The sequence below is a fragment of the Bactrocera latifrons genome, unplaced genomic scaffold, assembly GCF_001853355.1.
Source record: "Bactrocera latifrons isolate USDA-ARS-PBARC rearing strain unplaced genomic scaffold, ASM185335v1 scaffold_175, whole genome shotgun sequence".
Taxonomy (NCBI): Eukaryota; Metazoa; Arthropoda; class Insecta; order Diptera; family Tephritidae; genus Bactrocera; species Bactrocera latifrons.
Genome location: NW_017535241.1, coordinates 104,110 through 131,414, shown reverse-complemented (window position 1 = coordinate 131,414; position 27,305 = coordinate 104,110). Strand labels below are relative to the sequence as shown.

Here is a 27,305-nt window from a genome sequence, read left to right as displayed (position 1 = left end):
AATATAATGTAGCGAGAGAAATTGAGAGAGAGTTTAGATAAGATAGATAGAAATGGATTACACCGCGACTTTAGTTCTATTGTGCCATCTCCTAAGTGGGGCTCGCCTAGCCCCAGCATATTGATAAAGTGCTATGTACTGCTAGGTGGTAGTGAGGCGATATGATCTCTATTTGGAAATATGGATCCCATGGCCTTTGCGAATAAATGTTGAATTCAGAGATTCCGCCAGGTTATTCAGCCGTTCTCTACACCATAGGCAGAGATTGCCATCAATAACTCTAAATATACTTATAAGTTTGTTGCGATAGTTGCGTTGGTGGTTTATCTCTATGCACCGACTTATGGCTAAGATTTCTGCCTGAAAAATGCTTTCCATATATATTGAGGGTTTGGTTGGTTTTCCTGCGACTCCTGCACTAATTTCCTCCGACGTTTTCGACCGGTCGGTGTACCATTTGGTTGTACTATCCATAAGTAGTAGCTCGAGAGTGAAATCATTTTATTCAGCCTTGCGAATTAGGGTAACCTTGAACTTTTGGTGAAGCTTGTCTTTTTGTAATGCTATTCCTTGGGAGAAGAGCCAATGGCATTACACCACTTAACTATTACATTGGCTGGAATGAGATTACCTTACCTCTGGCACATCCTTCTGCTGTCATTTAGAGTAGTGTATGTTTGGGTACTCGACCGATTACTAAGTGAAATAGTGTGAGCTCAAGCATGATTTCAAGTGATGCCGTCGGACAAGTGAGCATTGCAACCGACATGCAGATGCATCCAAGTCGTTGCAGCTTTTTGTAGTTGAAGCCTTATCGAAGTCTTCGAAGATTTTAAGGTAAAAACCACCGCCATGGTACATGGTATATGTCCATGCTAAACTATCAAATTTAGCTATGATACACACCTACAGCCTCCATACCCATGATATGTTGTTTTACGGAGAACGCAACGCGTTGGACTACCAATAGGTATGGCATATGATATTAAAATCGAAGTAATTTCTCTTCATTTAATTTCCACCCACATTCTTCACGGTTTCACACGTTTTATTTGAAAATAGATTGCACTTAAATTTAACGAGCGTGATACAAAAGAATTTGTACCACGTCAAACAACAATCTGCTCATTACACTTGACATAAAGATGCGCACATGCAATGAGATGAGCAGCTGTAATAGCAACAAAAATGCCAACCAGCGCTCAACGCCCGAGAGCACCATTTAAGTAGGTGTGTGTTTCGGCGAGTTTATTGACAGTTAAGTCCGAAGGATTTCTTGCGCGTGACCTGCCAGTAGTTGTGGTAAGTAGCAGACATTACACTGTCAACAGGAATGTAACAAAAAGCAACAACAGCAACGTTATGCTCCTCGAAACGTAACGTGGTGTGGAAAAAAAAAACAATATTCACTTGTAAAACAAACGAGTTTGCGTTCGTCTTCCCCTGTTTATCTCCACCAACAGTGACTCACTTAGACAACCTTTTTAGCGTCACTCGAATGAGCTGGCAAATTAAGCAAAACGGTTAAATGCTCACTACCGAAAATGGAGCGCTGCTTAGCGCAACAGTGACGCCGTCGAGTTACCGTGTACCCTACGCTCTGACTACCCCCGGGAGTGTGCCTGCTGGCAAGAGTTTCGCAAAATTAACTGGTAGCTGGTGTTAGAATGACTTTGTTTCGCTGCCACGGCGCTCTTTGTGCGGTAATGTACCGGGGCTCCGACAACACACCGTAATTACAATTAATGACAGTGTTGCTTTGGGGTGTGAAACGCGAACGTGGCGGATTAAATGAGTTGTGGAAAGTTCAATGCGCGCAAGAACAACAGACGGAAGATGCAGAGAGAAGAAGTGGTAGAAGATGTGGAAAAAAGTTAACAACAAAAACAATACAAAGCATTAACAAAGCGCAAACAACAATAACATCTATTCTTATAATGCATTTTCCGTCAGCCAGTGTTGCCAACTTGTGTGTGTGTGTGAACTTAAGAAGTGAACGCGCTTGCATGAGGATTAGCGACTGCCGGTAATTAGTGCGAATTGTAGCAAAACTTTTGCCTTGAAGTGTGTGTGTAGCAGAAGAAGAAAAAGGAAACAATAATTACACGTAAAAAGGGTTAAACTATGAGCGAGCGAAAAAGTTACTTTGCGAAGTGCAAAGAGCACATAAATGAGTGCGGTTTCGAGCAAAGTGCAAAATATCGCAAAATTTGCTGCACAATAACTTGAATTCAATTGTAATTGACGTGGTTGCTCGTGAAAAGCGATTCATTAGTGCGCTCATTATTTAAGTTTTGCTTTGTGCGGTGATGTGATTTTTATTAAATACGACATTTTCGTGCTTTTTATGCGCCATTTTGCGGTGGTTACTGGAATGTTAAATGAGTTGGTGTTTGCGGGGCGAGAGTTTGCTCAAAGAAAAATGAGAAAGTCCCCTTTCGATGACGATCATGACAAACGCATTAAGGATTACCATTAAAGGTCATGCAACTGGAATGTCCGGTCCCTTAATTGGGAAGCTGCGGATATCGAGCTAGTTGATGTCCTCGTGAGGGTAAAAAATTTTACTACAATGGCCATATAAAGAAGCGCAAATTCGGTGTGGAATTCGTGATGGAAGAGAGACTCAGTCGGGTCCTGGCGTTCACCCCGGTGAATGAACATGTCGCTGATTTGCGACCACACCCCGCCGGAAGAGAAGGACGATGTGTCTAAAAAGATGCCCTCTATTATCATTTCGCACAACGGTCGGTAAATGCAGCCTCCATTATGAAATCAGCCCAAGTAAGTTGAGACTGATCGGCTTCGCCGTGCCTGGAATATGGTTATCTGTAGTACTAGATTCCAACATAGGAAAATTCATCAAGCTACCTGCTTGTCTCCGGATCGAAGTGCCATCAACCTGATCTATCATGTTGTCAAAGACGGAAAACATGTCTCCAGTGTTTTAGATGTGTGTACGCTCCGTGGTCCTAGCACTGACCCGAATCACTATCTCGTTGCAGCCGAGGTACGCATCCTTATCTGTAGAGTAACAAATATGTTAAGAAACACAAGGAATGTTGGTTCGACGTCAAGAAACTGCAATCAGAACAGACAGCCGAATGATTTTCTGCTTGACTTGCACAGCTATTCTTGAGAGCACTCACCAGCAATTCGGTAACTGTTGAACTGAAATACGTCCACCGCTTCTACGTACAGCTGCAAACGAAATCATTGGTTTTCGGACAAAACAAAAAATCAACTGGCGCGATGAGGAGTGTCGTGTTGTAGTAGAATGAAAAAATTCTGCCTACCTTGCGACGTTACAAGCGACCACAATACGTGCGGGATAGCTCACACGTCACTCTTGATAGTCATAACTTCGAAACCGTAGCTAATTTCGTCTATCATGGGAGCAGCGTCTACACCATCAACAATGTCAATGTTGAAATCCACCGCAGAATAACTCTTGCCAACAGGTGCTGCTTTGGAATGAGCAGGCAATTGGAAAGTAAAGTCCTCTTACCGTGAAAAAAGACCAAACTCTAAAAGTTACTCAACATCTCTGCCCTGCTACATGGTACAGAGGCATATGTTAATAAGGAAGAAGAAGAAGGCTTCGAACTTTGTTCAGATTTGTGAACTAGAATTTTTATTCATCGAAAAAATTTAATCTTAGGGATAATTATAACTTTAGTTCGGTAGATTGAAATAGTGACTAGTAGATCCAAGCAAGATCTTGCCATACATTTGAACCAAGTGATGAAAGTATTGGTCAAAATAATAGTTTCCCATTTGTTAATTGGTAGTGAGTCGCAACCAAATTTGAAGCGGATATTTACTGGTGATGAAAAATTACTTACTATCCGTAAAGGTAGCGTCACGCGAAAACGGTCTTGGTTGAATCGCATTGTGAACGGTGGTTAAGTCAGGACTTACAATGAGGAAGACTTCACTATGTTTTAGGTGGGATTGGCAGGAAATCATCTACTACAAGATACTCTAGCAATTGGCGCTGAAGTTAGGATTAGGCCAGCATGAAGTAAGTAGCTGTGGTCAATAAGAGAGGGATTGTATTTCAACGCGACCACGCAAGACTAAATAGTGGTGCGTCAAAAGCTGCGTGTTCCTATACATCCAATTTATATTACGCACCTGATAGCGAATGATTCCTGTATATGGAAAATTCATACTGTTTTTGTTTGTTTGATTATTAATTTCTCTTTTCACTAGGCCTTACATATTTGAGTTGTTCTGACACGATCTTTATATGTTTATAGTAGTCGTTTTACGCTGAATTCAAAGGAAATATCAAAAAGTACACATATAGAAAACGTGACCTCTACGAAAGTTCCACAAACGCACGAAATTCCAGAGCAAACGTCACGTACGTTATTTCAAAACAAAACACAAACAAAAAATGGAAAAGCGAGGAAAAACAATGCGTCAAAACGCTTTGTGATATGTGCATACACACATAGCTAAAAATACATTCATATTTGTTCACATCCTCAATTCTGAGTAATTTTGTATTCAAACACATGTCGGGTCATTTGAAAGCAGAAAAAAAGTTGAAAATTAAAAAAAAATGTTTACAACAAAAAAATCATAGCAAACAATCGGCTGTCGGCTGCAGTAGCCTCAGCAAATATGTGCACTTTAAGTTGCGAAGCACTTCTGCGCTGATTTCAAAAGCGCACTTGTAACTTTCTGTTGTTAATGCATTATGTTTAGTTGTGTATGTGTGCGTTTGTTTTCGTTGTATGAGTGCTAGTGCAATATGCTTTACTGAATGCGAGTTGTTCAATGAATAGAAAATAACAACAATAAATACTTTTACAACCGGTAAATGCGTCTGGAACATAAAACTTTGTACACCTGGTGAACCATTTTGTTTCGAGTCAGTTTAATTTTACACTGAGGAGTCCATAAACAGGTTTTCACAAAATATTCATAATGAGGTTTTGCTGCCATAATGTGTGTTATTAAGTCATATCCACATAATTTTACAATGAATGATGGCTTTGGATTCTGACATAATTGATTAGATTTACTAGTAACTAAAATATTTTTTATACTCGCTAAATTTTCGGGATCCCGGTATACATTTTTTCAGACTATGATTTTTTTTATTTGCAAAAAATCAGATAAAATCAGTTGTTCTATAACACATACATATGTATGTAAATTATTTCTGGTGTGTCCAAAATTTTCGGGATCCCGAAACACATTTTACCAGTCCCGAAATTTTGATACTCGCAATTCTTTCAAAGATTTGGAAATAAATTTAGGTGTTTATTAGATTTACTAGTGATTCAAATATTTTTCATACTCGCTAAATTATCGGTATGCAAATAATCAGTTAAATTCAGTTGTTCAGTAGGTCATCTGTAAATTTTTCATGTGTACCCAAAATTTTCGGGGTCCTCGAATACATTTTTCCAGTCCCGAAATGTTGTTACTTACGATTTTTTTTCGAAGATTTCTAAACAAAATCAGTTGCGTAAATTTTCACGTTCCCGCTATACCGGTTTCCAGGTGTTTAATAAAAACAGGTGTCTGTTGAAAAAAAAAATATTTCTTACGCACCGTAACTTTTCGGGATCCCGAAATATATTTTCCAATCCCGAAATTTTGATATTTTTTAAAAGAATCAGAGGTTTCTAAATAAATGCATATGGTGATTAGTAAATAAATGACCTGTAAAATTTCGAGATTCCTCACTATAAAATATTGATTCCTGAAACATCGATATTTGCAAATGGCTAGAAGTTCGAAATTCGATTTTAAGTTGAGAAAATTTATTAAAATTTAAATGTGAAGAAGTAGATTTCTTAGCTTTTCAGAAATGGAGAGAGATAAATACATTTTTTTATTTGGTAACAAAAAATTCCGGGATCCCGTTGTCGTATTTCCTTCTATCGTAAAAAAAATATTTTCAACGCTGAAATTTAGTATGATTTTTAACAAAATTTATTTATGAGTAATTACATTGTTTTCATGCCCTGAACAATTTCGGGATCCCGCCCAATAAATTTTCAAGTCCCDAAATTTCGATATTTGCCAACAACTAGACGTTTACTATTCTGATTCAAGCAAGGATTATTTGAAATTAATTATTTACATGAATTTATTAAAATTTAGAGAAGAAGAAATTGATTAGTCATACTTTGGACCTTCGGGATTATCATTATACTTAGCTAAATTTTAAAGAAAAATCGAAAAAGCGAAAACGAATTAAAATAAATTGTATTGAATTATAATATTAACTGTTCAGAAATGTTGAAAAAAAAATACTAATTTGTTTATCGTTACAATTTTCGGGATTCCGAAATTAAATTCCGAGGTTTTGGTTTTTGCGCATGAAATAAGAATCCAACGTGTACCAACTTTTTAATTTATTGATTCTTATTAATATTTTTTTTATAATTAATTTTTGCAATCCCGAAATTCTTAAAGTATTTTAAAAAAATTCCAAATTTTTACTTTATAATAAATATGTTTTCATCAATTTTAAATAAATTTGAGTCAAATACCGAAAATATTCGGGATCCCGCATTTAACTTTTCCAATCCCGAAATTACCGACTACTTTATAAAACGATAGAAATGTTATTAGAGTATGTTGTCGATATGAAATTAATTTGAATGAAATTCCGAAAATATTGGATAACTCGAAATAAACTTCTCCAATCCTGAAATTTTATTCTAAAAAAAATTCTTGAATGACTTTAAAATTTCAATAAGTTTTAATAAAGTATTAATTACATGAAAGTAACTAGAACTCTTTAAATCCCACTGTGCTTCACAAACACAATCTACAAAATATGGCAAACTTATTTCACCAGTTCTACCCAACAGCTACTCTGCTTTTATTCACTGGGTAAACAAATACTTATCGACATTTTACTTGTGCACTGGCATTGCGCTACGCTTTGAGCAGCGTGCGAATGAGCTTAAAGAAAACTACATTGGCGTGCGATGCAGCTGCATGTTCTGAGATGCGCGCCTATTTATTTACATGCACCTGTTTATTATACATACATACATATGTACATATATACATACGGCTTACTGCAATCACGTGCCATCGTAGCAACGGAACAACCACACCTCCAAAGTTGTGCCAACAGCTGACTGCTGAATGATGTATGAAATGGCGCACAGCTTAGCGCAGCTCAGCTGCTTATTGTTTTTGTTGTTGTTAACGCGGCACAACACAAAGTGTGCACACAGCTCAGTGCACACGAGTGCACCGGTAGCGATGGGTCGCGCATCTGGATTATATGCCGTGTATTAATAGCGCTATTGGAATGCCTGAGCTAAATAAATAGGTGTACATATATGTTTATGTGTATGTGTTGGTATGTGTGTGTAGCAGTAAACATCTTGGTTACTTGTTCAAAATTATTTTTAGCGTTGTAAATTTATGCAAAGGCATTAAAAATACACCGATGGCTTTAAATATGTTTTACCTTTTTTTATAGATGTGTACATATACATATGAGGTGTGTTCATACTATGTATGTATATACAATACATAAATTACTAAATAAATGCAAATAATTATACCATACAAAGGGGTCCAGCTGTCTATAAACTATTTAGTGTTTACATTTTTAAGATATTGATCTGAAATTGAGCACATGTCTTTTTATCCTCAAGAAATCGCATACTAGTCGGAATCAGCGATATCGGTTTACTATAGATATAGCTGCCATACAAACAGAACGATCAAGAATAAGTTCTTGTATGGAGAACTTTTTTATTTGAAAAGATATTTTTTCAAAATTTGACACATATTATTTTCTCTAGCAAGGCTACAATCCTCGAGTAATTTTTTTTAGATCGAACTACTATAGCATATAGCTGCCATACAAACTGACTGATTAAAATAAAGTTCTTGTATGAGAAACTCTTTTATTTGAGCAGATATATATTTAATATTTTGCACAGATTAGCCAACAAGTCAACGCTATAATATCCGAATAAATTGTTTCAAATGTGATCACTATAGCATATAGCTGCCATATAAACTGATCGATCAAGATAAAGTTCTTGTATGAAAAATTTGTTTATTCTACAAGCTATTTCACAAAGTTTTGGCACATACTATTTTCTCTAGCAACACTGCAATCTTCGAATAATTTTTTTCAGATCGGACTACTATAGCATATAGCTGTCATACAATCTAACCCATCAAAATAAAGTTATTGTATGAGAAACTCATTTATTTTATAAGTTATCTTCACTAACTTTGGCACAAATTATTTTCTCTAGCAAGGTTACATTTCTCTAATAAACTTTTTTAGATCGAACTACTATGACACTTAGCTGCCATACAAACTTACTGTTAAAAATTACGATAAAGGTATTTTTAACCCTTTCCAGCTACAACAAACGCAACTGTGCAGGGTATTTAGCTGCCTAAATTAAAATTTTTTCTTATTTTTGTTGTTGTTTCGTTGCGCAGCTGTCGTTATGGATTAATTAAATCGTTGCATTATGCATTACAACACACTGATACATATATACTACATATATGTATGTGTATAATCAGAGACTTATATTTATATGCACACACATGGTGACACACTCATTTAATAAAATACCAGGTGTTCCATTTATTTATCGTTTTCAATTATTACTTATCAATAATTAAGTGTGAGCATTCTTTATTGTGCTGTAATTTATTTGGTTACGTATACGCCATGTACCACCCCACGTGCGCCGCGCCTCTGTGTGCATATCAAAGTGACTCCGGTTGCTGCATAAATCATGGAAAAATCGAAATTTCATGTAGTCTAACCACAAATTCCATCATATTGTGTTGAAAATGTGACAAGCGTAGTTCAAAATTAAATTATTTGTTTGCATATGTGCATATGTATGTGCGTGTGTCTGTTTGACCTCATGTGTTTTCGCTGCTCATCTGTGGTTAGCTGATACTGATGCAACGCTTGACTGCTATTTTAAACACGATTTGGGGTTAGATTCACAAATATTTCAACGTTGTTGTTGATGTTGTTTTTATAAAAATTTGCATTTTATGCAGTTTTAGCTGGTTTAAGTTGGGGAAATGCTTTGACATGTTAGTTCTATTGAAGTTCATGTCAGCTGACATTTACCGCTAAGTTGTGTTTGTCGGATATTTGTTTAGCTGAGCTTGTACATAATGTACATGTATGTGATTATCTATTGTAAGAACGTATTTTTGAATTTTTGTAGTACAAACCACTGAACAACCTTGAGAATCGCTGCTGTTTAGTTTAGTTGAAAGGATATTTGATGGATTGAGAACTGCTAAGCGTGCTTAAATTGTAGCTACGTATAGAAAAAATATATAAAAAAGAGGCCTCTTATATAATATATCGTCACTAGTCCCACGGAAGCCGGACGTATCATACAGAGGCATGACAATCGCTTTGAACGACATTTCCTCGGGGCCTAACAGCTGAATTTAGTACTATTGTCTGTTGCATTTTTTTTCCAAATGTGGAGTCTTCAGGAAAGTAGTGGACTTTCTTCATAGTCTTCTGGTTTCCCTAATTGGTTAGGTCAACTATATACGATTTTTTTAAAGATTTTTTTCATACACACTCATCTTCTTTACAAGTCCGCCATTGTCATGTAAAGCTAAAAACTTTAATGAGAACAAAAAAAAAAGCAAAAAAAAAAACACGTTTGATATTACGGAAGGGTCATATACATATGTCTCAGTCTGAGGGCTCTTCATTTCATACATGACTTCATACATTTTTTTTACTGGCGTTGACACGCTTAGGCGGTTATATCAGAGTTAAGAACGTCGCGCCAGTCGATTCTTCTATTCGCTACTTGACGCCAAAAGGAGATACCTAGTGCAGCCATGACCTTCTCCACTTGATCTCCTCAACGGAGTGAAGGCCTTCCTCTTCCTCTATTTGCACTGGCGGGTACTGAATCGGAAGTCCTCAAAGTTGGAGTGTTTTCTGCCATCAAGACAACTTTACCTGGCCAGCGCAGTCACTGTCTCTTGCTTCGACGTATGTCAATGTCCGCCTACATCTCGTACAGTTCAGCGTTCCATCGACTACCATATTCGCCGTTGCTTATGCAAAGTGTATCATACATATTCCGCAAAATCTTTCTCTCGAACACTCCTAAGATGATGCCATGCCTTCGCACCACATATCAAACTGGGAGTAATAATGGACTTGTAGAGTTTGGTCTTTGTTTAGTGAGAGTGGACTTTACTCTTCAACTGCCTACTCATATCACAGTAGTCCCTTTTGGTAAGAGAGATGGTACGATGGAGACTGCCGTGATACACTGAAGAGAAAACAGATAGCTTACTTCGCAATAATGCGACCAATCACAACACGAGCGGGGTGGGATAGAAACTGTCGGTAACTGTTGAAGAGAGGAACGAGACACATATGCAACAAAAAAAAAAAAAAAAAGGAGGACGAAATACGTGAGTCTTTCCAAGCTGGCCAACGGGAGCCATTTTTAAATTTCTACGAAAAGATGCGGCGACTAACAGACGGTTTCAAGATATAGTGGCTGATATTCAGAGCATACTAAAATTATGGAGGAAACACTCACACAAACTGGTGAACAGCACTGAAAGTGTAACATCTGAAGATGGCGAACCTAATTTCCTAATTGATGACGATGGAACAGATATTCCATTGCTCGACTGTGATGAGGCTCGAATAGAAATTATAAAAATTACACTCGTGGTAAACTGCAGAGTGGCAAGGCAGCTAAGAACTGATAAGAAGCATGCTTCTTTGTAGAATATGGTTGGACGAAAGCATGTCCAACGATTGGAATTCAAGTGTGCCCTGTCCAAAACACTAAAAGTGGGACCCCACAATCTGCTCCCACTACCACGAGAAACGTCTCCCCAAGATCGCATTTAAAGTCTTGTCGAGAGTAGTGTGCGAAAGACTGAAGCTCACCGTCAGCAAATGGATTAGAACTTATCTGTGCGGCTTTATGCTTGGAAATCTATAAAGATTCTAAACATATTTTTTATTAACCTCGTTTTTTATTTGGTTTCAAATAAGACGAGCGTTGAAGATCACCGTAATTCGTCAAAATCCAGTTGAAAAATATGATGTAGAAGATCTACCCAGTATCCATCATTTTGTATCTAAATGTGCATATAAACACTTATACACTCAAATACTTATTAAGTAAAGCTTGAAAGATAGAAAATCGATTTCTTGCAATCAGAATTATGAAAATCGAATCGATTTATATGGCACAGACTAACTTAACCCCTAAACAAAAGGCTACATAGAAAAAAGTTGATAAAATCTTAATTGAGCTCTTATTTGCAATGACCATCAAAAGATAGGTAAAAAAAACAGGATTTTTTCAAAAAAATTTTTATCATTAACACAGAAATTCTGAAATTTTGGAAAAAAAAAGAATATTTCGAGAAATCTTGTCAACCTACCAACCGTTGTAGGATCGCCTATATATTTCCTTGACGAAATGGCAAGCTTTACTGAAGAGAAGTGTCAAAAGAGAGAAAGAAAAAATATGACATCATTTGATGTCCCTATCAGCCTACCTTTGTAGCGTCTCTATTGAAAAGCCTATTATTTCTGACACTGAAAACTCTTTGAATGGTTCGGAATACCTTTAATTAAATTGAGTTGTTGGCCATATTTAAAAAAATCATGTAAAAGGAAGAGCGGGGGTATGTTTCAATATAGCAGCACCTCTTAGTATCTGTTATTTTCAAGGTGATTTGTAGAGAGTTTTTCGAAAGAAAGCAGCAACGGCCCATACAAGTGTACTCTCGTGTGTTAAAGATTTATAAAGGTTTGATTTTTTATTATATTTAGATCATTAGAGTAAATGCCGATACTCTCAGAGCTTTAAAGCTCAATAATCATAATACTAGGGTCTGTCAAGCCTTCGTCAACGTCTGCTTTAAAGGTTGATTGCTGATTTGTTTACTTAAAAATTAGTAGCTTTTACTAACTGTAGAAAAACTGAGTAATATTTCTATCTCAATTCCAAAAATCTCATATCCCGAGTTCATTTTCCTGCTATCATAAATTAGAAGCACGTCCGTTCTATTGCCGCTAAAAATACTTCACATCTTAAGCACTTAACCTCACTTTATGGTGTGCCGTTTTATTTTTATTGGTCACTTAAACTATCTTCAAACATACATGTGTACGTATGCTAACATATGTTCGAATATATACCGAAATCTGAAATATATATACCTTATAAATCTTCTATGTGCATACCCTATGTGACATTGCATTGGTGATGCACTTGACAGTATCAGCAGCAGCAGCTTTTTGTCAATGTAAGCTGCAATGTGGAAAAAAAAATGCGTTGCCACTTAAGCGGGTTAAGTGGGCGGCAGCGTAGAGGTCAGAATATTGAAAGATTTATTTGTGTTTGGTTGGAACCGTTTATCTCTCTTGCCGAAAAAAAGTAAACTTACGCAGTCAGTGATTTTGGAAAAAAATATTCTGCAATATTTTGGCTTATGTGTAGGACAGAAAAGAATTAAAGTGAAATAGTATTGTAATACTAAGTTATGTTTAAATAAATATTTATGGAGATAATTTATGTCTTATACTTTAGTCTTTAGATAAAGATTTTAGAAATATGAGATAATCTGGCTCTAGTATATATATATAATGTGGGGAACACTTTGGCTTCACCGGATCTTTATCACCTTTATCACAAAGTTGAGGCGGTCAAATTAGCTCTATTATGGATTCAGGCTTAAAGGAAAATTCAAGAAATATCGAGCAAGACCTCAATTTTGATTGATCAGTTTGTGTAAGGTCTGTTGTATACTTACCTCTGTCATAGCGACTCACATAGCCCCAGCTCATTGATGAATATAAGCCAATATACTTATAGGTTTCATTGAGACAAGGTGATCACTGCATAGATACGTGGATCCAAGTGCCTTTACCCTAGTTCTACATGCAGGTGGAAGATGCAGAGCTGACTAACTCCTGCAGCAGTTGCGATTTAGTCTCCTAAGCAGAGATCGCTTTAAGTGCTGATTAGCTATCGCTGAGGATAGCCATACTTTCGTTGTAAGAGTTGCGTTGGAGGTTTGTCTCTACACATCGACTTATAGCAAAGACTTCTGCTTGTAAAATGCTCGAAAAACTTCCCGTAGGCATGGAGAGTTGGATAAGTACTCCTGCGTCTCTTGCACCAATTCCCTCCGGCATTTTCGAGCCGTCAGTGTATCACTTGTTTGTGCTATCTCTTAGCAATAGGTTGAGGTTGAAATCACTCCATTCAGAGTTTCAGAGGACTTTACCAGGGAATATGCTTTCCTTCCTACTTTGTGTATGAAGTCAATCTTCGCAGTCCGCCATGGTGCCGGGATAGACGTCAACGCCAGACTATTTATTTTGGATAGTGATGGATACAATGTATTAAGGACCACTAATAGACAAACTATTAAATACATATGTATGTAAGTAATATCAATTGCAGGACGGCTATCAACTGATATGATCAACAAGTCAATAAAATAAAGGAACTTGTTCTTGAGAATCGACGATGAACAGTGAAAGATCATACTGGCAACGCCGGAATATCGAAAACATGAGTGAAAACCATTTGAAAGACTTTTTTTTTGTTTTTTTTTTTAAATCAGTCAATTGTTTTCGAAATTTTTTGCGTGAATGTCTGTGAGATCATGCTTTCCGACCATAAAGATGTCATGAAATGAAAATTATTGCTGACAATTAGTCTTACCTCTCTGCTTATCCTACCGGAAACAGACAAAACCAAAAACAACCATGTCAATTCAGGTCAAAAATGATGGTTATGTTGACAGTTTTCTTCATTCATCGAGGTGTACTGCACTCCAAATGGATTCCGACTGTCAATAAGGATTACTATTTGAGTATTATGCGTCATTTGCGTGAGCGGTTGCTAAAACGGCACCGAAATTATGAGCGAAAACTCTTGATTTTTACATCACGATAATGCACCATCGCATACCGCCTTGAGTCTTTGTGAGTTTTTGGCCCAATTTGAAGCTATTGAAGGCTTTTCCGGCAATTGACTTCAACAACTGTTACGAGGATTGGAAAAAACATTGGGGCATAAGTGTCCCTTTGATGTTGACGACATAGATTTTGAAGAATAAATTCAGAATTTATAAATCATAGATATAGTCTTACTAAGTTTTGCTCATAGTATTACATTTATTTACTTATGATTTTGAATATTCCTGAAAATTCAAATTTTCAAACTTTCCGAATTCACTGACCATATCTTGACGCATCGTTGTTTGTCATTTCTGATAGATACAGCTAATAGCCACTGACCTTTAAGATTAAAAAGATACTATAAGCTTGAATCCAATATAAGCATACATATTTACATACACTATCGAAAACCAGTTGAGCTGCTGTTTTCGGGAAATAAATTGCTTAAATAAAGTTGTTGACTGGTGTGTGTATGTGCATACATTGATTTCGTAGAAAATGAAACTTTCATCAGCTTTCGAAGATATACAAATGTGCATACTTACATTTGGTACATATAACTATATTTACATATAAATATATGCATACTGATATACCTTATTGCGTATACATACTTGTTCATGCTCTAAATGCATTAGCGCCATATGCCACAAGGACACCGCTGCTAAGTGTCCCGACATATCGTTTACTGAAGTCTGCATATGCATGTGAGTATGTGTGTAAGTTTATTTATGTGTATGTATGTGTGTTTTGTGATAGTCAAACACTTGGCTTTTAATGAAATTATGTGTCAAGGCTTTTTTAAAGGGCAAAACCAAAATAAAACGTCCTTACTGCCAGCCACCGCTGACACTGTGACGTTGCAGACCACAAATGTGCGCCTTATATTTCTAGTAGTATGTATGTATGAGTGTGTGCGTTGAATTTGTATATTTTTGCCTTATAATGTCATTTCAAGTGCCACTTGAAATTAATTATTCAAAAGCATACACTACAAGTATTTCTTATGGATATTACTAGTGTAATGACAGACTCATATAGGACTGACTTACCTACATACATATGCATATACTTATGTACTTACCTATATATATATATATATATGCATCCATGTTTGCATATATATAACATATTTCACTTCTTCTTCTCTTTTTGTCTCTCGTCTCCGACTTTTAATTTTATATTTTATTTAATTTTTTTAAATTTCTTTTCTTTGTTACAGATATGAAACTTATAAGGCGACATTGAAGAAAATACCCGCCACACGCCTTTCCCGTCTCACGGAGGCGCTGGCCAATTATGATCCGGTGCTGAATGAATATTTCTTTGATCGCCATCCGGGTGTATTCACGCAAATACTCAACTACTACAGGTGAGTGTTGTGCAGATAATATATTTTTTCTTCATACATATATATTAGGGTGAGCCAAAAATTACCTAATGACTTTATTAATTAAAATAAAATGAGTACAGAGAAAAAATTACAAAAATTAACTTCGGTTGGTCTGATTCTATAACATCCTTCATAAGTAAAAAAGGTTTAATACGATAACTTTACTTTGATCGGTCAAATTATATGACAGCTATATGCTATAGTAGTTCGATCCTTATCATTTATTCGCACATTACACAGTTGTCTTACATAATAAGCCATGGCAAGTTTGGTGAAAATATCTCGTTAAATGAAAAGGTTTTCCCTATAATGGCTTGATTCCGATCGTTAAGTTTGTATGATAGCCATATGTTATAGTAATCCAATTTGAACGATTTCATCGGAGATTGTAATGTTGCATTGGATACTAAACTGTCCCTAATATTTGGTAGATATATTGTCAAATAAACAAGTTTTCCATTCAAGGACTTGATTTTGATAAGTTAGTTTATACATTTGGCAGCTATAGGCTATAGTGATCCGATATCGCTGCTGCCGACAAAGTAGCATCTTTTAGTTCCAAAACTGAGCGACTATTTCGTTTATCTACAGAAGGATGGAAATGGCTAAGTGAACTCAGCTCGTCGCATTGGTCATATCCAGAGCCAACAGGAATTTTGCATACTTCCGATCCACCGTTCTGCATATGATTTTTGCAGTTTTGCTCCCAGATAGCTCGCACAATTGGGTTTTGATTTTCTTTAGCATGCTTCAGTCGAGATCGTCGTATAGACAATGCATGGGTTTCTCAATCTTAATCACGTTTTCGGGTATTAGCTGTACATCATTCTTGGCAATCTCGTCCATTTTGTGTACAAACAAAATTTCGCGAAATTGCGAATGCTGGGACTGCATTGAGAGAGGTATTCATAATACTGTTAATGGGCTGTAGACATCGAACCAGCTTAGATTCTTTGTCTTCCAAGTTCTTTAGCAGTTTATTCACCACTAATGGCCATAGCATCGAAGATAACACTCCACCTTGCAGACTTCCTTGTTTATTTTAGCGTCGCTCCATTCATCTCATATCAACTTCATACGACTAAAGGTCAAAAGGCTTCTGATCCAGGATTGTATGACAGGATCAACACCTATTGATTGGTTAATATTCAGAATAGATTCCGTAGAGACGTTGAAGGCTCCAAAAATGTCCAGGAATGCTCCAAGAGCGTACTCTTTCTATTCAAAAGCATTTTGGATATTAAATACCAGTATATGGAGAGCAATATCTACTGATCTGCCTGGCGTATATGCGTGCTGCGCCTTGGACAAGCTACCAAGATTTCCTCTACAGGAAGGAAGTTAGGCGGATATGCCTATGTAAGCTCTTTTGAATAGGTTGGGTTTTTTCTACCAGCCTTCGGTATGAAAACTACTCGAGCCTTTCTCCCTGACTGATTAATTTTAACCCGTGAATTCGAAGTGTTATTTGTTTTTTTTTTTTTKTTCACCCTAATTTATATAAATATACTATATATATTTTTTTACCTATATATCTATATATCGATCTATATATTTAGAAGTGTATTCAATCTTATTAGTGCTCCACAAACCATTCTTTGTATTCTTGCAAAATCCCAAAATTTGTGGTTGAAATCCGGCTATGAGTGTATATCGAACTCTATTGACTTGTCAACCTTTTGGTTTTGGTTGTTTTTGTTTATATATTTCAAGTAATTTTGTAAATTACGGTTAATTTTAGGTTTTTGCTCAAGTCTATTTAATTTATGACCGTAACGTTTTGTTCATTAGTTGATTGACAGCTGAAGACTCCGACGTCTGCTACTTCTAGTTTGTTTATATTATATATACATATACATACATATGTGCATTAATATCAGTATGTTGATTGTTCTGCTGTCAGCAATAAGTGAAGCTGTGATTAATCTATTAGTTGGACAGGCGGCACTTTAATGGCACCAAAAACTTTTATACCATACAACGAGGGTGGTTCAATAAATATCTACTTTGAAAAATAAGAAGTAAGAGTTAGGAAGCAACTTATCCTAAAAATATAACTTTAAATTTTTTACTTTTTAATAGATAGGACATATTTAATCAGTATTGTAACAAAGGCTCATTAATAATTATGTAATAATCATTGCTTTTTCGAATTTTTTGACATATTCTAAATAACTTTTAGATAAATAATATTTGTAATATTAAGATTTTTAAACCAAAGTTTTGGGGTTATCAAGCCAATAATCTAGTAATTCTTGTTCGATATATCATGCTACCAGGCTCAGCCCTAATTTGGCAATATATAATATATATTTCTTGCTAAACGCTATGGATTAGATCGGGAATTACGTTATATTTTAAATCTTCTGCTTAGCATATTTTCACTTCAAAGCATTTTCTTCCCGTTCATATCGGATTTTTTCTTAGAAAAATAGATTACATATACAAAGTAATAAAATCATGATTTAGAACTTTTCCGAAATATTTTTAGAAGTGTGATCTTGAGTTATCAATCCCTTATCGCATAGAAATTGTGCTCCTTTCAGGAAAATTTGACTCTATTATCATGGAAATACCAAGTTTGTCTGACATGTCGATGTAAAAACCGTGGTTGATGTTTTCACAATTTTCAAGGTCAATTAAATTTATGACGTTATGCATATCATTTCATATCATCCTTATAATCATCTTATTGCATAGACCCAACACTCTTACTGTCTCTTTTCAAAAAGCAACACACCTTATTCGATGTTCCATGATCTCTGATATATTGTGGACGTATTTTTTTGTTTTGAGTTATGTATCCTTATAGTGGCTCTTTTAATTTGCGATCTAACTTTAGGGTATACTATTTGAAGTAGACAAATAGTTATAGAGTGTCATAAAACTATTTTCGAACTCATTTAAGATCTTCAAAACATTAGCCAAATCAAAAGTTCTGTAGTTTAATTATATAATATAAATAATTATTTGATAAATCGTTTTCGGAGTGAGCAACTAATTTTTTAACCTGAATATCCTACAACTTGGATGAAATGGTACTCGCAGAATCATGTCGCAGTAGTACTAATTTATCATATAGAAGGGCAATCTTATTCAATTACCTTTAATAAAAATCTGTGATAAGTATAATAGGAAAATCTTTATGTTTAAGGCAAACACGCGGTATATCCGCATTGAAAACACAGTGACAAATCATATATCCCTTGTATCAAAATTTCTATTTCGGCTATTGGGATTCACTTACTTAAAGTGTATGTATGTGTCACTGCGGAGTGCTTAAATATTTTTCACAATATAGATAGTCATTAAATAGATATACATTTTTTAGTAACCTCGGGCAATTTTGTGAAATCCCAAGACTTGTAATTAATATTTCTATTTTTGGACATTGCGGAGATGTATAAATATATTACATCTATTAATATACAGAGGCGATTAAAAATTCTTACACAACGAAATTTGTTTCTTGCTGTGGAAAAAATGATATTTTGTAGACCTTCATCTATGCGATAGTGACTGAAGACAATTTGATAAAGATAGATTACAAGGTGAGTTCCAAAGTAAATAGGTTTAAAAAAAAAACCGAACAAACGGTTTTTTTGCCAAAATCAATTTATTTTATTCTAAATAGTCTCTTTCTGCTTCAATTCAGCTTTCTATGCGGCGAATAGCATGTCGAACGAGATTTTTAGCTCTTTGTCCGGTATGCCATTGCAAGCCTTTGAATGGCTTTTACGTCTGCATGACGCTTTCCTTTCATGGGAAAATGCATTTTTTCGGTACCATATCAAGTGAATACCGGGAGTGGTTCATGGTTAAAATGTGATTTTTGGTCAAGTAATCGTGCTTCGAATGTTGGATTCTGAACAATTTTTAGTCGTCAGTCAATTTGTGCGGAACAAACCGTTCGTAAACTCAAATGTTCGGTAAAAATGCGATAAATCGATGTTTTGAAGATGTTCAATTCCATTTCCATGAATTTAAATGATGATTTCGGCTGATTTTTGATAAATTCACGTACAGTTTCGATGGAATTTCCGGTGATCGCGAATTTCGATTGGCTCACATGTTGATGGTCATTTTTGTCCTCACGACCACTTTGAAAACGTTGAAACCACTCGTGCACTCTGCTACTCTGCCATAAACTTTTTTCATCAATTAAAACGTTTCGGTAAATGTTTTACTAATTTTAAAACAAAATTTAATGTTTGCTCTTCGTTCGAAGCCCGATTACATAAACATACTGACACTTAAAAGGCAATAACTTCACTTCCAAGTCATGAAATGTCGTGAAATTCTCACTGGACAATCGAAAAAGATAGCAAATTCTAACGCACCAATCGACATATAGATGGCGCCACCACGGGGCGCTAGATTCACAAAGTTCTGTTTAATTTGGAACACAACTTGTATTAAGTCTGTGGGTCAAAAACATATCGCTGAAAAAGTCGATGAAATTATGGAAAGTATTGACCAGAACTGCCACATAAGCAGCCATTACATCGCTAAGGAACTTAACATTCATCATCAAATGGTTTTGAACCATTTAAAAAAGGCTGGCTACAAAAAGAAGCTCGATGTTTGGGTACCACATGGATTGTCCTTGAAAAATTTAATAGACCGAAATTAATTCTGCAAGTCTTTACTGAACCGAATTGAAATCGAACCATTTCTAAAGCCAATTGTAACATGAGAAGACAAGTGGATCAAATACGAAAATAATGTGCGATAAATCATGATCCAAACGTTGTGAAGCTCAACAAATGGTCGCAAAGCCTGTATTAACGCCTCAAAAGGTTAAGCTGAGTGTTTGATTGGTGTCGGGGGGTGCAAGTTAACTTCCCCCTTAAAGTAAATTTCGATAGATAATTTACTAGTAGTTAGGGATGAATGTGTAAATTTAAGCATACATGTTTTTTTTTTAATAAGCTCGCCAAAAAACATTGAAATTTGAGCTGTCGAAATTTTTGTTTTGTAGCTAAACAGTTCTAGATCTCAATGCCTAAAAAAACTCCTGTCTTTCTGGAATCGACTGATTTCACACGTAAACGGATTGACACTCTCACGGTAGTGTAATTGTATTCGCCCTTCAAATAATCAGAAACAAAATTTTCCATGCACTTATGCCCTTAGCTCCACACGTCCTTCAACTGCTGACTTTACATAATTCATTCTTCCCACATTATCAGTTTGTTTTTGTAATCTATAAATACACGTATAGCTGGAAGCATATATGTGTATATATAATATGCATGCTTCACTTATTTCTATATTATCTTTCCTTGATTTTTCCCACCTCTCCATCTTTCTTTGGTCTCTAACTTCCCGTTTGCAGGGAAGGAAATTTCGTTTATGGTAATAATAATTTAATTTCATCACGCTTTAGTAAAGCGCATTACCGCTTTTAAGCGTTTTCTTAAAACGCTGCTGCGCTCTCTTTCCTTCTTAACTCCCCCTCCTATTCTCATCTTAATTCACTCACTTTTATACATATAGTATGTGTTTATCCACACACATCTTCCTTTACGATTTTTTGTTTTTGTTGCTTAAAAAAGCTTTGTTCGGTAAATTAGATGGCAAAGCCGCAACCACCTGCTGTGCATCAATGTCTTTATCATGCCTGTCGGGTACACGACGGGAATTACTAATTTTATTTATATCCGCTGTTTGGCATTACGGCCACGCACACATTTATATACTCACATGTGCGTGACTGCGTTGATGATACAAACATCCGTTCAATGTTTTTTAGATATGTGTGTAGTAAAATGATGGAATCTACCATTTAGCAATTGGTAACAATTGAATTAATTTTGGACTAGTTACGAACTGGACCGAAATTATTTCGAAAGTCTACATTAAGTTTTTCTTGTTAATTTATGTATTCTGACTTAAGTCAGTTTCTTTCACAACTGGGTATAAACTATTCAGTTCGTAACTAGTTACAAAACCGGTGCAAAACGAACTACTTTCTGTGTATTCTGACTTTACGTAGTCTCTTTAAACAACTAGTTAAAAATTACCCAGTTTATAACTAGTTACCAAGCTGTCCCAACACGAACTACTTGAACAAAAACACTTTAGAGCGAATTTGGTAATTGTCATACACATTTAATGAAGTTTTAAAACATTTTTGTTCGATTCTCTACCAAACGTCTGTCTTTTACTACCGGTTTATCACGTGTCCTTGGCGCATAGTAAATTAAATTGAGCCGATTTTCGTGCGTTGACTTAATTTTTGGGTTAGATATCGTTTTTAAATTTTTTAATAGTTGAAATTTCGCTAATTTTCGCTGGCTTTAATGTCCGAAGACGTAAGGTATTCTTGCTTTTAAGTAATTGATCTTTTAAAGTTCGGAATATACAAGAATTGAGTGAGGTCTAACTCTTGGTCTTAGATTGACAGCTAATCAGTCCTGAGTCCTTATAATCCCAATTGAAATCAATATGTTAGTGAGATCCGAGCAAATATCTTACTTCTTACTATTTCGCAGGGAAGGAGATTTATTAATTCCAAAGGACTTTTTTAGTCTTTACAACTTCTACACGACATATAATTCCTAAATCCTTTGTACCGAAAGTTTTCTGGTTGCTTTGGAGAACAAGCTATATGTAGCTCGAATTTCTATCGCGACTACACTGTCAGAGTTCGGCGAAAGAAAACTATACATGACCGATCTGTTGTATTCGCTATTGAGGTTAATGATCCCGCCAAGGGTGTGAGTATTGGTTCTAAGATACTTCCACGTGATTGTTTAAAGCTCTTTGGGTCGTTCTGCAAAACCCTGAGAGCTTTTAAAATACAATAAGGCTTTCCTAACTCACCTCTCTTAAAATCCATCGGTCTTATAGAAAACTACATTTCCTGACCTTCGGAATTTACACAAAGTCATCTCCATTTTTTTACCTGCTTTTTTTTTATTAAATTCCAGTTCCCTTATCTTATTAGTATTTTAACCTCACTTTACTTTCAGAACCGGTAAACTACACTATCCCACAGATGTCTGTGGACCACTATTCGAAGAGGAACTAGAATTTTGGGGACTCGATTCGAACCAAGTAGAACCATGCTGTTGGTCCACCTACAGCATACACCGTGACACACAGGTAAAAACATAACCACAGCGAATTAAAAGCCCAAAAAAGTAGTTTTAGTTGGACTCCATTTTTCTCTTTTAGAATACTTTAGCCATTTTAGATAAATTAGATATTGAAAATGAAAAACCCTCTGAAGAACAAATTGCACGTCTATTCGGTTTCGAAGAAGCACTGATCAATGGACGACTTAGCTGTTGGCAACGTATTAAGCCGAAGGTGTGGGCGCTCTTTGATGAACCCTCCAGTTCGACGGGTGCTAAAGTACGAGCTTGTCATATTAATATTATTTTTCAGTCTTTGTAAAACTTCCAATTATTTTCGCTCACAGATCGTAGCTAGTATGTCGGTTTTCTTTATATTCGTTTCTGTGATATCGTTCTGCCTGAAGACTCATCCGGGTTTTCGTGTGGACTTTCCCGCCACTCACACCGAACATGGACCAAGTCCGTCGGCTGTACCGCACACGCCATCCGTGCACATACCTAGTATACCTCATCAGCATAATATGCCACCGGTGCCGCCGAGCGCACACATAGCCACCACAGTGACAGCGGCACCGGGTACACGTAGCGGCGCTGTGGGCAATATGGCACCGCCGGTGCACGCGAACAACTACGGTGTGAACGTAACAAGTGCCAGCGGTATCAACTATACGCTGGCGCACACCTTTAAAGTCACAAATTATACAGCGCCGGGTAATGCCAACACCAGTCAGTTCATTGCCACATTCACGCTGAAAGGCACCGGCGGTGGCGGTCTATCCAATCGCAATCGCCTGAAACGTTCCATACGCAACGTGAAGGATTTGATACAACAGAAATTGCTCGGCGGTGTCGATCATCACGGTCATGGTTGGCATGAGTCGTACGGACAGCCGCACGAGGCTTTCTTCTACGTGGAGTTGGTGTGCAACGTGTGGTTCTTTATCGAGGTGCTCATCAGGCTAATTGTGAGTGTGCCGCTTTTGCTAAACCTAAACTTTCACCAACAAAATTCAATATTTTAACGCAGGTTTCGCCGAATATTTGGCAGTTCATCAAATCGCCGGTCAATATAATTGACTTCACCGCCACGCTTAGCTTTTACACGGACGTCATGCAACGTATGGGCGAATACACTGGGCTGCTGGAGGCTTTCTCGATAGTACGCATTATGCGTCTCTTCAAGTTGACGCGACATTCGCCTGGTCTTCGCATACTTATACATACATTCAAGGCCTCAGCGAAAGAGCTGACGTTGCTGGTATTCTTCTTAGTGCTTGGTATAGTGTTCTTCGCCAGTTTGGCTTACTATGCGGAGAAGTTGCAGGTAAAGAAGTCTTAATTTATATTTGCTCTATTTAATTCTCATTAGATATTTTTCTTAATCTTTATGTTGTCTTTTTTTCTTTCTTTCTTCTCATTTTAGGACAACCCTGAAAATCAGTTCAAGAGCATACCACTTGGTCTCTGGTGGGCCATAGTCACTATGACCACTGTCGGTTATGGCGATGTGGCACCGAAAACGTATCCGGGCATGTTTGTAGGCGCGCTTTGTGCGCTTGCTGGCGTATTGACGATAGCACTGCCGGTACCCGTCATCGTTAGCAACTTTTCCATGTTTTACTCGCACACGCAGGTAAGTTGCTTGGATTTTATAGCATAAAGTTGATTGCATATATTAGAATACTTAAATTCATGCTGAGAGTTTCTTAAAGATTTTTCAGCGAAAGGATGATTTTAGACGTAATAGAACATATATAGCGAAGTCCAAAAAGATATCCACCACACTAACAGGGTTTACTAAATCACAATGAAAATGGCCAATTCTCGTAGCCAGCGACCATACTGGTTTTAGATAGTTTAGATTAGCTAATAAGGCTGGTATTCGTCAATATGATCTCACTTTGCAGAACCTTTCTCTCAAATACTCCTAAGGCCGACTTTTTTATGGTAGCACATAAGTACAGTCAAACCTTTCACCCTTAAACTACCACCTAGTGCTGTTTATAACTTTTCCCCTATGGACAATGGAAAAACACGTGATCAGGAAATCCAGGTCCCCATATTGTCTATTTATCCTCGCATGGCTGTCATCGCTTTCTGTAAGAAGAAAGCAGAACTAAGACCGTGGTTGTTGAGACCAATGATATCAATAGCATTGGCGTACACCAGCAGCTGTACATTATATTCTTTTCTTCATCAGTATATTGAGCAAGTCGCCTTGTCTCGTTCGCTATCGGACGGTTCGGACAGGGCCTTCCTGAGGAGCTTTTGGTGTTGCTCAACGTCAGTTTACACAGCCGCATTAGTTTTGCGGGGAAACAAAATTTCCGCGATATAAATTGTGTGGTCATTGCTGTCCTTTAATAGGATAGGTAAATAGAACGAATTGACTGCGAATATATTGAGTTCGAACTCGTAATCTGAGCAGCACTTACGCCATCCAAATATAACCAGAAAATCTTAGTTCTCTTTATAACTTGAACAGGCTACAATAATTTTGCCACGTAGTTTGTACACATCCTATGGAATATTCGTCTATCCCTCTGTATTTCTGGATATGAATGAAGTAGTCTCTTAGTTTTTGAGATATCAATCGGAAATTTGTCAAACGTTCTTCTTTCTCGAAGGAGCTGCTCATTTGTCGGAATCGTCGGTATCGGATCATTATAGCATATAGCTGCCATACAAACTGAACGATCGGAATCAAGTTCTTGTATGGAAAACTTACACATTTCACAATGTATTTCCACAAAAGTCGGCACAGGTTATTTTCTAAAGCAAACATGTAATCTCCGAAGAAATTGTTCAAATCGGTTAACTATAGCATATAGCTGCCATACAAACTGAACGATCGGAATCAATCTTTTGTATGAAAACTTCTTTATTTGTCAATATATCTTTACGAAGATTTGCGTGGGTTTATATATATAGAAGGGCTTCTACTTACGGTGAAATATTTCAAATCGGATAAGTATAGCATATAGCTGCCATACAAACTGATCAATCAAAATCAAGTTCTTCTGTGGAAGACTTTTTATTTTCATGAGATATCTTCACGAAACTTGGCATAGGTTATTATCCAAGACTGCTCTATAACCTCATAAATAATTGGTAACATCAGACCATTATATATTAGTATATAGCCGCCATACAAACCGATCAATAAAAATTTTGGTTACTCCTTAAATACAGCTGTGTTATAATTATTGATAACCACATTCACGGTATACACTTCAAACCATCACCAGCCATAAAAAAAAATTATTAACATTCAAGGCCATAAGTTCAAGTTACGTTACTCGAATCAAAAGTCTTTCGTCAACCCTGCCAAATCTAAAATAATATACCCACTTCTGCTCGCTAAATTCAATTTACAATTTCTTCGAAATTAATAAGTTCACACAGAATATGAAAATATGCAAGCACAGAATATAAATTTTCGCTTCAATTACCAACACACAGCTTTTAAGCACGCTTATACTTTAGCAGACAGCGCATATAAAGGGCTATTTATGCGAATATTACCCTTTCATTGATTATGCCTTTGGCTGCACACATACATACATAAAAAATACTTATAATTCACAACTTTTTATTTTTCTTTTGCGCTCACTTACTTACTCACTCTCTCCCTTTCTTTCACACGCTTTTACTTTCCAGGCACGTTCGAAACTGCCAAAGAAACGCCGGCGTGTGCTACCCGTCGAGCAGCCGCGTCGCAAACGTGAACAAGGACCACCGACACGTGGCCGTGCGAACGCCATTAAACAGACAACTTCACTGCCACATGGCCACCATGGCGGACACGCCGGGCATTTGTTGAGCGCCACCGGCCTGCATCATGGCGTTGCGACGGCGACGCCGGCAACAGCGACGACGATGTTCAAGGATCCTTTCGGCGGTGCCAAAATCGGTAAATTTAATTAAAATAATATTTTTTTTTTTTTTTTGGTATCAATTTCGTATTTGCCTTCGGGCCAACCCAACGACGTTCACACATACGCCTCTTTGTGTGTTGTGTCGGTGTGTGTATGTGTTTACCTATGCAGTTTATTCGGTTTATGCAGTTAATCAGAGGGCTTTATGTCATGCCAATTTGTTAGCTGTTAAGCTGCCGCGACACGACACGAGCGCGACATTAGCGAGCCGGCAGTTTAAGATTTTCCATTTTCCTGTGTGTCGCTTAGTGTAACGGTGTTTATGTGTGTGTGTTTAAGGCAGATAATCTTGTAAAAACACAAAAGCGCACACATATTTGCATACATTCCAGGTTATACGCATACATAATAGTGTATAAATATATACAAACATATACATATATATGCTTATATAAATATAAATACTCACATAAAATCACTTCCTTGCCCTCACATATGTACATACTATAAGTATCAACATATGTACACATATTTATTTATATAATTATATTTCGGTTTATATATTACATAGAAATATTTTTTTTATATTAGGGTGTCCGTTTTTACACCAAGTTGAGTTTTGCGCCTTATAAACTGATCGATCAAAAAAGTTCTTATATCGAAAACTTTTTTATTTGAAATGATTTTATCACGAAATTTGGCACAGTTTATTTTCCAAGAAAACTATATAATCTCCGATGAAATTGTACAGATCGAACTACTATAGCATATAGCTGCCATTTAAACTTATCAATCAAAAAAAGTGCTTGTATGGAAAACTTTTTTATTTGATAAGATATCTTCATGAAATTTAGCAAAGATAACTTTTTCAAGCAGCCACTGCTCCTTTGAATTAACGTATAGCTCCCATACAAAGTGTATAATCAGTAGGTAATCCTTGTATGGAAAACTTTTTTATTTGATAAGCTATCTTCACATAATTT

General features: G+C 36.5%; 1 protein-coding gene across 1 annotated transcript in view; it reads left to right on the top strand.

The window, feature by feature from the left end:
• LOC108967074 (potassium voltage-gated channel protein Shaw) overlaps positions 1 to 27,305 on the top strand; it is a 66,461-nt gene that overhangs the window by 17,704 nt on the left and 21,452 nt on the right. Inside the window, exons 2-10 of the mRNA XM_018930317.1 lie at positions 15,189 to 15,338; positions 22,337 to 22,469; positions 22,542 to 22,721; positions 22,789 to 22,932; positions 22,986 to 23,020; positions 23,094 to 23,409; positions 23,472 to 23,768; positions 23,868 to 24,077; positions 26,105 to 26,357. Of these exons, the coding sequence (XP_018785862.1) occupies positions 15,189 to 15,338; positions 22,337 to 22,469; positions 22,542 to 22,721; positions 22,789 to 22,932; positions 22,986 to 23,020; positions 23,094 to 23,409; positions 23,472 to 23,768; positions 23,868 to 24,077; positions 26,105 to 26,357 (1,718 nt within the window). The remainder of the gene's footprint in view (positions 1 to 15,188; positions 15,339 to 22,336; positions 22,470 to 22,541; positions 22,722 to 22,788; positions 22,933 to 22,985; positions 23,021 to 23,093; positions 23,410 to 23,471; positions 23,769 to 23,867; positions 24,078 to 26,104; positions 26,358 to 27,305) is intronic.